The sequence below is a fragment of the Myotis daubentonii genome, chromosome 9 (genome assembly GCF_963259705.1).
Source record: "Myotis daubentonii chromosome 9, mMyoDau2.1, whole genome shotgun sequence".
Lineage (NCBI taxonomy): Eukaryota > Metazoa > Chordata > Mammalia > Chiroptera > Vespertilionidae > Myotis > Myotis daubentonii.
Window position 1 is genome coordinate 34,165,066 of NC_081848.1, and position 12,084 is coordinate 34,177,149.

Consider the following 12,084-nt stretch of genomic DNA (forward strand, 5'->3'; position numbering starts at 1 on the left):
TCAAATGAAGTATAATTTTTGTACCGTAGGTTGATTTTAATAGAAAAATACATTTAATTATTTTTTTGTTTATCTCATTTAATTACTTTTCTTTGAAATATGTGTCTTGTCTGTTTTTGTTTTTGTCATAGATTGATCATTTTGGATTTAAGAATGATAAAACTTTTAATCAGCGGTACCTAATAGCTGATCAACACTGGAGGAAAGAGGGTGGATCAATACTTTTCTACACTGGTAACGAAGGGGACATTATCTGGTTTTGCAACAATACGGTATGTGCAGATTTGTGAAGTTCCTATGCTCTATTTATCATGATAAACTGGAAAAGTATTTTGCAGCATATATGACCAAGTATTATTGTCCTTAATTGTGAAGCTCTTTAAAAAAATAACAAGAAGATAAACTCAATAGAAAAAAATAGAAAAGAAACCCAAAATACAATGAATAGGCAGTTCACAAAAGAATAAATACTGATGTCCACTAAGCCTGCATGTTTTGCCTTAAAGAATTTCACATGAAATAATGAAATACTATATTTAGACAGTTGAATTAAAAAAAATTGTTTTTGAAACCCTACCTTCTTTTTTGAATGAACAAAAATATTAAGAAAATGGGAACAGGAATGTTATGGCATACAGTTATTTTACTTTTATTATGGTCTCTGGAATGTAAATACAAAGGCACATATTTTTGTATATTCAGTATTATATTCTCAGAGTCCAGGACTGCTAGGTATATGGTAGGTGCTCAATAAATATTTGTTAAATGAGTGAATGAATAAAACCTGATCAAAGCAAATAAAAATACAAGTTTAATGTCAAATAGGAATGGACAAAGGTAAAGTTATAGCTATATTTTAATTTAGCTTCACTGTTTTACCATTTTTCTTATGTTTATGAGGGTCAAAATGGTATAGTTGTTAGCTTGCTTTCCTTTGTATGTTTTATATTATCTTTTATAATAATACTTAAGTCCATTAACAAAACTTAATTTAGGACACATGAAATTTTCCTTTATAATGTGCCAGAGCTATGACAAGAATATGTCAACTTTCTACCCAAAACCTAATCTGTGAATTACCTTAAAGTGGGGATGAAATCATGTTTTCTCCACTGCTGTTGTCTGGCATGGTGCCTGGTATTCAGGAGGTCTCAGTAAATGTTGAACTGAACTGAATTGAAAGCAAAGGTATGAACCCAATCATACTGTGTTATTTGCACACCACATTTATGATAATTTCCTTAGGAATGTTAAGAGTCTAAATATGTTACTTGAAAATAAAATAATTCTCTGAGAAATGAGATGCTAGGATGTCTGTTTCTCTTAGATCGGAGACAAATGAAATCAGAACTTATTTTCTGTCAGATTCCTGCTCTGGTTTTCTGTGAAACAACCGAGTCTGCCTTGTAGCCCTTTCTTTTTCCTGTGTGACTTCCATTTTATGCCAAGGCCACCACTGCCCTCACTGACACTGTGGTATGATTGAAGGCTTGCTGGAGAATCTCTGACCTCAGAAGTGGTAGAAAGGAATAGATAGTATAGGAACAGTTTCAGAGAACTGACTAGAGCCAGATCCTAGAAAGATAGTTTCTGGGTCCTTTACTTACTAAAATGTTCCAGTTGCATATTCACATAGTCTGGTAATTCATTTATTGAGAGACAGTATATCATGGTACCCAAGAATGAAGACTTCAGCCAGACTGATAAGGCTTGAATTTTGATTTTGCCACTATCTTGTGTGACGTTGGGCCAGTTTCTTATTCTGTGCCTCCGTTTTCTCGTCTGTTAAATGGGTATGGTAATAACGTCTGTAGAGTTATTGTGAGAATTAAATAAGAATCAGGTACTTAGAGCAATGCTGCCACATAATTTTATTAAATGTTACCATATTACATAGACCTCTTTTGAAAAATAAAAATACCCCTGAAGTTAAGGTGAATTAATCACTTATTACAGTGTGAATCAGTCCAATTAAATTGTTTCTTTGCAAAGCTTGGGGTTAACTCCACAGAGGGTCCGGCTGTTTTGATGGATGGCCCTTACCCTTAAGCAGCTCATAGGCTGGTAGGGTAAGACACACATATAAGCAGATATTGCAACCCAGGTTATTTAAACTCTTGTGCCTCAGTGACCTTGTCTGTAAAATGGCAATAATCAAAATGCATATCTCTAGATCAGCGGTTCTTCAACCTGTGGGTTGCGACCCCTTTGGCGTTGGAACGACCCTTTCATAGGGGTCGCCTAAGACCATCCTGCATATCAGATATTGACATTACGATTCATAACAGTAGCAACATTACAGTTATGAAGTAGCAACGAAAATAATTTTATGGTTGGGTCCCAACATGAGGAACTGTATTTAAAGGGCCAGAAAGTTGAGAACCACTGCTCTAGATTGTTGTGCAAATTGAGTGAATTGATACATATAAAGTGTTCAGAACAGTGCCTGACACATTGTAAGCACTCAATTAATATTAGCTATTGCTAGTTACTATTATTTATTTTTTTAAAATTTCTTTATTGATTAAGGTATTACATATGTGTCCTTATCCCCCATTACTCCTGAACTAGTTACTATTTATTTTCAAGTAAATAAGATTAATATAAAGTGCAAATGAGTCCAGTATGCTTATTTGTACTCTTTTCTCTTTTATGTTGTAAACTAGGGGCCCGGTGCACGAAATTCGTGCACTGGGTGTGTGTGTGTGGGGGAGTGTCCCTCAGCCCAGCCTGCCCCCTCTCACATACTGGAAGCCCTCAGGCGTTGACCCCCATCACCCTCCAATCGCAGGATCAGCCCCTTGCCCAGGCCTGATGCCTCGGCCAGAGGAGTTGACCCTCATCACCCTCTGATCACCAATCACCAGATCGGCCCCTTGACCAGGCCTGAGGCCTCCGGCAGAGGTGTCAGGCCTGGGCAGGGGACCCCCAGCTCCCCGCGGTTGCAGGCTCCACCCCTGCCCAGGCCTAACGCCTCTGGCTGAGGCATCTGGCCCAGGCAGCGGGGACCTGCAGTGGCAGCGGGGGGCGCCGCGATCGTGGGCTCCGCTTTAGGCCCAGGCAAGGGACCCCTAGCTCCCGGGACTGCCAGCTTCGACCATGTCCAGCTCCCATTGCTGGCTCCACCCCTACTTCCTGCTATCACTGGCCAGGGCGGCAAAGGCGCCTGATTCTCCGATCATGGCTGGGGGGCCCTGCCCCCCAGCTCTTAGCTCCCCCCTGGGTTTCCGATCACTGTCAGTGGCAGGGGGCTTCTTCCTGCTTTCCCTTTCGCCTCCCTGCATTGTGCCTACATATGCAAATTAACCGCCATCTTGTTGGCAGTTAACTGCCAATCTTAGTTGGCAGTTAACTGCCAATCATAGTTGGCAGTTAATTTGCATATAGCCCTGATTAGCCGATGAAAAGGGTATCGTCGCACGCCAATTACCATTTTTCTCTTTTATTAGTGTAGATGAGTAGGCCGTGGAATGAGACATCCTCAGCTCTTTCTTAGACTATTTGGCACACAGTACAACTTGAAGACTATTTTAGACATAATGTTGATTCTATGACTAGAGTGTCAGAATAAAGAGAGTTGGAATGAGTCGTGGTTGAGCAACTTTGGCTTATTTTTAATTGTTTTACTTTAATACAGTGAGATTGTTGTGCAACAGTGAAACAGCAATGATATCATTTATTTGTAGAACAAACGTAAATTATGTGGTTCTCAGAGAGCTCTTTTTGGTCTATTTAACATCGGTTTCATATGAGTTGCAAAAAGGTTTTAATAACTTTTTTCATATCCTGATATTATCCTCTGAATTTGTAAATTCTTTCTAGGGGTTCATGTGGGATGTGGCTGAGGAACTGAAAGCTATGTTGGTGTTTGCTGAACATAGGTACTATGGACAGTCTCTACCCTTTGGTGCCGACTCATTCCGGGTAAGTATGCTTTTTTACTTTTAAGTTTAAAAGTTTTTAAAATTTTAGAACGTTTTTCTAATGACAATACCACTGTAAGAAAGAAATGACAGCTTTAACTTGAACTACCTAAAATTTCAATAATTTATACTTAATCTTTCACTTTTATATGCAGTTTGAACAGATTGAGACTTTAAAACCATATTATCATCATTTCTAATGTTGATCAGCTTTTAACTCAGTGTGATGAGGCTAGCCTTCCTCAGGCAAACCTTAATCTATGGCTCCAGTGACTGTGGAGGGAACTTTTCATTGTTTCAAAAATGTCAGCAAATTATACACTTAAAATATTGGGTCTACCATTGGAAAAAATATAATGGGAACTGAAATGTTTGCTTAATAAGGTGTTTTTCAGTAAAATAAGGACAAACAATCTCTATGATTCAATGTGGCCACTTGGCCACTTGGATTCCCTTTTGACCTTTCCTGTTCTCATAAGGAGCTTTGGCCTTGGCCATAGACTCTACACCTAATAAACCAGGACCCCTTTTCCTCAACTGAGTCATTCCTGTAATATCCTGTGATTCTGGCTTTATTATTTTGCCATGTGCACTATTATTTATTTCATATTTTTCTTTAAACAACTCACTTTTCAAAGTTAACACTAACTTAACAAGGGTTTTATGTACCAGTTATTTTTTTCTAAATTATATTAAAACAAGTATTAAATTTAAAGTGTTTGTGTAATCCCTAAGATCATCATACATACCAACAGTATACACATACCATGCTTTTGAGGAACTCTGAGTTAGAAGAACTTGGGGTCAATTATTTTTCTCAGCTGCCTGTTTTGAAAGGAGTATTTTAATTTTGTTCTTAGAGGTTTTATTACCTTGTATTATAAATAAACAAAACGTCTTCATGTTATAAATGAAAAGCAGAACAGTTTGTTGGTATTTGTTGGTTTGCATGGGAAACTATATATTTTAGCTTATTATTTTGCATAATTATCTGATTAAGGGAGTTGACAGTTCCTGAAATCATTGGGAAGTAGTCAGCTTGTTGCAGATAGAAACATAACCTCCTCTCTTAGGACCCTATGGTTTATACTTTGTTAGTTAAATGGAGCTAAGAGCTCTCTTTAATAATTTTTTTCTTTTCGTGTGCTCACAGAATTTGTCAATTGCCTGTAGGATATTACAAATATTATGCAAGGATTGGAAAAAAATGTCATACAAATATATATAATTCTGTGAAAACACGTAAAGAATAGTGATAGGCAATGAGAGGGGAGGTAAGAAGTCAGAAGGCTAAAGGAGTAGGTGACATACATAGGAAAGATGGGAACTATGTGATTCCAAATGTACCAAATGATGGAAGGAGTCAGAGTATGAGGGTCAAATAGCCTAATATAGGTATACAGCTGTATCAGTTATCTTTTGCTATGTACCAATGTACCTCAAACCTTAGTGGCTTAAAACAACAATAAACATTATCTCACAGTTCCTATGGGTAAGGAATTAAGAGTGACTCAGGTAGGTGGTTCTGTTTCAGGGGGTCTTGTGAAGTTAAGATGGCAGCTGGTACGTTAGTCACCCGAAGGCTTGACTGGGGTTGGAGGTCCCTCTCCACTTATGGAGGATCACATTAGTGTCAACCCTGGTACTGGATGTTAGCAAGAGGCCTCAGTTTATCTTGAGTGGCTCACTCAAGGCCTACTTGAGTGGCTTCATGACATGGCGACTAGCTTCCCTCAAAGTTTACAATCCAAGAGAGCAAGGTGAAACTTACAGTGCTTTTTCTGACCTAACATTGGAAGTCACATATCACTTCTATCACAATCTGTTTCTTTGAAGCAAGTCACTAAGTTCAGCCCAAGTTCAAAGGGAGAGGAATTAGTGTTGAGCTTTTAAAGGGAGATATCTCATTAGTTTCCCTAGTGCCGTGGTCGGCAAACTGTGGCTCTCGAGCCACATGCGGCTCTTTGGCCCCTTGAGTGTGGCTCTTCCTAAGCCTTAGGAGTACCCTTATTAAGTTAATAACAATGTACCTACCTATATAGTTTAAGTTTAAAAAATTTGGCTCTCAAAAGAAATTTCAATCGTTGTACTGTTGATATTTGGCTCTGTTGACTAATGAGTTTGCCGACCACTGCCCTAGTGTAATAAGACTCTAGGCAGAGAGCTAGATGATTATGGCACTTCCTTTATGAATATCCTTTTCTGAGGTATCAAGGTCTTGTGTTTCTGTTTTCCAATGCCTGAAAATAGTTGCTCCATAATTGTTGTTTTTTAACTCTAATTTTATGTTATTTAGATCAGGCAAACTAATTTGTTTCAGTTGTTGGTATAATAGACATAATAATAATAACTTTTCTTCCCTGGCCAGTATTGCTGAGTTGTTAGAGTGTTGGCCTATGCATGGAAGGGTCTCGGGTTCAATTGCAGTCAAGGGTACATACTTGGGTTGCAGGTTCACTTCCCACTCCTGGTCAGGGTGCGTGTGGGAAGCAGGCAGTCAATGTGTCTCTCTTTCTCTCTCCCTGAAAAGCAATAGAAAAATATCCTCAAGTGAGGATTAACAAAACAGCAAACAGCCCGGCTGATGTGGCTCAGTGGTTGAGCATTGATCTATGAACCACATGGTCATGGTTCAATTCTGGGTCAGGGCACATGCCCAGGTTATGAGCTTTATCTCCAGTAGGGGGCATGCAGGAGGCAACTGATCAATGATTCTCTCTCATCATTGATGTTTCAATCTCTCTCTCCTTCTCCCTTCTTCTCTGAAATCAATAAAAATACAGTAAACAAACAAACAAATAATTTTTCTGATAAAGAAGGATGGATTTTATTTTTACTAATGATTCTTTAGTTTTCCACAGGATTTAGTTTACCTTTGCCTGTTGTAAATGTTTGAAGATTCAAAATAAAATTGTAATACGGCAGTTGCCTTAAGTTTAGTATTGTATTTTATTATATTTGTTGTTAAACATTATTTGCAGTTTATTTCTATTGTTTCTACTACCTCAACTAGGTCTTTGGTAAACAGCATTTAGTGGAAATTATATTTGAATGCAAATACATTATGTTCTTGCCACAAACTTAAAATTACTTTACATCAGCATTGCTATGACTTTGACTATGCATTTTAACTCAACTGCCTAGAAATTCTATTTGGAGAAAAGCTTATCTGACTCTGGCTTTTTACTGGATCTGTGCTATGCCTAAGCTGCTATTATGTGCACATTTATACCCATGTTCTTTGTTATTTTTCTTTAGGATTCCAGACACTTGAATTTTCTGACATCGGAACAAGCTCTAGCTGATTTTGCAGAGTTAATCAAACACTTGAAAAGGACAATTCCAGGAGCTGAAAATCAACCTTTCATTGCCCTGGGGGGCTCTTATGGTGGCATGCTTGCAGCCTGGTTCAGGATGAAATATCCTCATATCGTGGTTGGGTAAATGCATTTATGTTGGACATGAGTACTTCTTAATGGTTGTCAAGGCAAACTTAGAGATTTGTTTTGGGTAAAACATGTACCATTCTATTGTACTGAGATTCCTAGTTTCTTTCTCATTTACAACTGTTATTTTTTCTTATTTTTGTTCAGAATCAGTTTCAAATTTAAAACTTGAATTTGGCCTGGCAGGAGTGGCTCAGTTGGGCGAGCATCCTCCCATGCACCGAAAGGTTGCCAGTTTGGTTCCTGATCAGGGCACATACCTGAGTTTGGGGTTTGATTCCCAGTCAGGGACCATAGGGAAGGTAACATCACAGATCAGTATTTCTCTTTTCCTCCCTGTCTCCCTTCCTCTCTCTAAACATGTCTTCAGGTGAGAATTAAAACAAAATTAACCAACAAAAACTTGAATTTGATGAGTTTCTTTTTCCCGTCTTTTCTCTTTCATTATTTTATTACCATTTAGAGCTCTTGCAGCCTCTGCCCCTATCTGGCAGTTTGAAGATATAGTACCTTGTGGTGTATTTATGAAAATTGTAACTACGGATTTTAAGAGAAGTGGCCCAAATTGTTCAGAGAGCATCCAAAGTTCCTGGGATGCCATTAATCGACTCACAAGAAATGGTAAGCTTTAATTAAGAGAATAAAATAATGTGGTGTTTTTTTGTTTTGTTTTCCTTTCACTTGTTAAATTCCACATTTCACACATTTTCTAGAAACTTTTAAGTATAACATACATATTTAAATATAACATTCTGAAAAGCACACAAATCAAAATACATTGCTTAATGAATTTTCACAAAGCAAATACGTTGTATAATTAGCATCTAGATCAAGAAATCCTCTCAGAAGTCCTCTTGTGCCCTTTCTAGTCACTATCTTGGCATTTCCCAGGCTAATCACTATCCTGACTTCTAAAACCATAACTTGATTTTGCTTGCTCTTGAATTTTTTAGTCATTGGAATTGCATAGTATGTCTTTTTGTGTGTGTGTGCTGTCTTTTGTCAATGCTTTATTTGTCAGACACATCCTTTTATTTAGTTGTAGTTTGTGCCTTTTCATTGCTCTATACTATAGAAAAGTTACACTTGATTTTTTATTCATTTCCATAGTATCTTTAAAATAGGGACTAATTAAAAGTATGCATTCTGGTAAACTCCAGAGGATTGGCAACTTGTCTATCTGGGATTATGCAGTTGCTCTAAAAACATCTTATGGATGTTGAAAAAATATTCTTGGAGAAGTGGTGTAGAAGGTTGAGTTTTCTAAAATATCAAATGAAGAATCTATAAAACCTTATGTTGAGCAGTGCTTCGTATGTTTCACCATTCGCAGGTACTGGCATGGATTGGCTTTCTGAAGCCCTTCACTTATGTACACCGTTAAAAAATGCTCAGGATGTTCAGCATTTGAAAGATTGGATCTCTGACACCTGGGTAAACCTGGCAATGGTGGACTACCCTTACGAATCTAACTTTTTACAGCCTTTGCCTGCTTGGCCAATCAAGGTAACAGGAAAATGTCCTTTCCTCAATCACTTTCAATAACATACTTTTCCATTTGTGTGTGTGTGCATTCCCTGACGTCCAGTATCAATGGAAATCTCAGTGACAAAGGGACTCTGGAGTACTCAAATCTGGGCAGGAATCCTGGCTTCTGTCACATTCCGGTTACTCAACCTTGGACATGTGACTGAACTTTTTGGAACCTCAGTTTCTTCATATGGATAATAGAGATAAAATGCAAAGATTACAGAGTTATACAAATTAGAAATGAGACCAATAGTTGCTGTTAATAGGATAATTATCATGTGTCAAGTCCTGTGCTATGCACTTAGCATAGTCAATTTATTTAATCTTTGTGATGTATGTGAGACACATAGAGCTATATAATATATGGTCAGTGTTTAATGAGTGGAAGCTGCTCTCATAACAAACTATGATTCAGTTGACTACTTATGTATTCTAAGTGCTACATACATCATAAAGGGGTGATCCACATGCAGCAAGGTAGAGTGGAAAAAACACTGACTGGATCTTTGATCCAGAACTACCACATAGCAGCTCTTGGGCAAGGCTCTCTTCTTCCAAGCCTCCATGTCTTCCTCTGCAGAACGGAATAATGGAACTTACATTCTCCATGGGACTGTGCTGAGGATCAGATAAAATACTGGATGTGAAAACACTCTGGAAAGTGTAATATATTTTAGGGTTCTTGTATACCAAAATTCATCATTGTATGTGTTCTTTTTTTAAAAAAATTTATTTTTATTGATTTCAGAGAGGAAGGGAGAGGGAGAGAGAGAAAGAAACATCAATGATGAGAGAGAATCATCGATCAGTTGCCTCCTGCACATCCCCTACTGGGGATCAAGCCCACAACCCAGGCATGTGCCCTTGGCCGGAATCGAACCTGGGACCCTTCAGTCCGCAGGCCGACGCTCTATCCACTGAGCCAAACCAGCTAGGGCTGTATGTGTTCTTTTTAAAACATTCATTTGTAAAGAACATTCCTCTTAGTTTCAAAAGCAAAGGGCGGCCAACTTGATGGTTATTAAGTATAGAGAATATGGCTGACTCTACAGCCAGAATGAGTGCTGGAAATGTGAATAGAATTGGTAATATGAGAACCAGGTTTCAAAGCACTTTTAATATAACTGTCCCTTTAAGCTATTAAATGTACACCTTGCTTAAAACTTTGTAACTTAAATGGAACAAGGTCATTTGCTATTAGAGATATTTATCTTTATCTACAAAGTTGAATAATGATAAATCAATAAATAAGTAAATAAATAATAAAAAGTGGAGTGATTAGTGGGTGTCTTACACATAGCAGGCCAGAGGTGAATGTGTACAGAATTAAATTGAATTTTGATAATACAAAATTATTTAAAAGAGGAGATCTCTCTCCTGAATCAAAATAATGAGAAAAACTAAATCTGAACCAGTCTCCATATACTATGTCTATGTGGTAATAATGCCTTATCATTTTACTGTTTATAAAGCACTTTCATATACACTATCTCATTTATTCCTCACAAAAATACTGTGAGAAAAAGAGGTATAATCCCAGTTTTATGGAGAGGAAATTTAAGCTCATCAAAGAGGGTGGTGGATGTGGGATTTGAACTCAGGTCTCTCATTGTTCAAAGCCTAGGATCTAATCTTCTAGCACATTGTACTGGAGTAGAAGACTTGACTAAAGGTTTGGTTGGGTTGGTTGCTGGCCATAGTGTGACAGCTATCAGATTTAATTCTGTATTCTGTATACAAAGTAAGAATTACATCTGCATCTTTACACCCACCTGAAGAACAAATGAATTGTTAGATGGTTAGAACATGGGGAATTCTCTTGTTATATCTTGTTATATCTAGTAAATATTTTAGGTTTTGTGGGCCATATGGTTTCTGTCACAGGTGTAGCAAGAAAGTAGCAGAAAGTAGCCATACACCTATGTAAATGAATTATGATGATTGTGTTTCAATATTACTTAGTATTTATAAAACAGGAATTGGGCTGGATTTGGCCTGGGGGCTGTAGTTTGACAATCTGATTTAGAAAAAAGGTATGATACACTTCTTTTGTTTGTTTATGATTTGGAACAGTGAATAGTCTAACTTTGGTTTTCTCCCCATTTCTTTAATGTTCTTTTTGAGATATCTTTCTATTGAGTCTTAAATGTAAATAAATATTCCTTTTTTTCTCTCTCTTAAATAATCACTCAAACTTAATGGAATATATCTCAAATGTTTTGTCATCTGTTTTTGATTTAGCACAATCCTTCTTTTATCTTTTGTATATATACAGTATAAAAATTTATTTTTTAGGGCAAAATAGCTTTGTGTCTGTCCCAAATCATCTTTTATTTTTATTTTTTTTATCCAGGACTAGTTCTTGTAATTTTCTTCAATTATTTCTTACTGACTTTATCCTTCTTTTGGCATATTAAGAATTTTTTGATTGCTTATGATACATTTATGATTCTGTTTCTTGTCTGAACTGCACCTAAAATAAACTTCTCTCTGTTTCTTGCTTGAGAAACTTTGATTGACTACATCTGTCTTCGGTTTCATCCTGATTTCAGAATTTTTCCACTACTTGTCTTCCTCCCAAACTTTTAGCTTCAGATCACTTTCTTTCACTGTTCATTCTATTTCTCCTTTCTTGACCCCCCTCTCTGTTCTTCCCATCCATTAATCCCTGGAACATTACCCAGTAGGAGACGGCTCTTTCACTTGGATAGTTCCATTTAACTAGGACTCCTCCTCCCTCTGATACACTTCCTCCTTTTTAAAGGGCTGACAAACAGCCATCCTTTTCTTTTCTTTTTTCCTTTAAAGCGTCCGTTTCATTTTTTAAATTAAATTTATAGGAGTGACACTGATTAATAAGATTATGTGGTTTCTAGTGTACATTTCTATGGTACATTACCTGTATATTGCATTATGTGCCAACCACCCAAAGTCAAATAATCTTTCATCATCATATATTTAGCCCCTTTACCCTTTATTAACACCCCCCCCCTTCCCTCTGATAACCACCTCATATTGTTATCTGTGTCTGAGTTTCATTTTTATATCCCATGCAGGCTTAGGATAGTGAGATAATAACAGTTGAGTTATGAAAAAAAGCAGGTGATTTCCATTTCTGTCTGGACCATGTACAGTTCTGAAGGATCCATAGGCAGCGAATGAATTCAAGTTTTCGTCTCAACTCA

General features: G+C 37.2%; 1 protein-coding gene across 3 annotated transcripts in view; it reads left to right on the forward strand.

Moving 5' to 3' along the window:
- The window catches only part of PRCP (prolylcarboxypeptidase), a 68,880-nt gene that overhangs the window by 35,641 nt on the left and 21,155 nt on the right, over positions 1-12,084 (forward strand). For 2 of the 3 annotated variants that reach the window (XM_059708322.1, XM_059708321.1), the window contains exons 3-7: positions 132-272; positions 3,823-3,924; positions 7,182-7,363; positions 7,833-7,990; positions 8,703-8,875. In XM_059708322.1, the coding sequence (XP_059564305.1) occupies positions 132-272; positions 3,823-3,924; positions 7,182-7,363; positions 7,833-7,990; positions 8,703-8,875 (756 nt within the window). The remainder of the gene's footprint in view (positions 1-131; positions 273-3,822; positions 3,925-7,181; positions 7,364-7,832; positions 7,991-8,702; positions 8,876-12,084) is intronic. The other variant, XM_059708323.1, reaches the window with a different exon arrangement.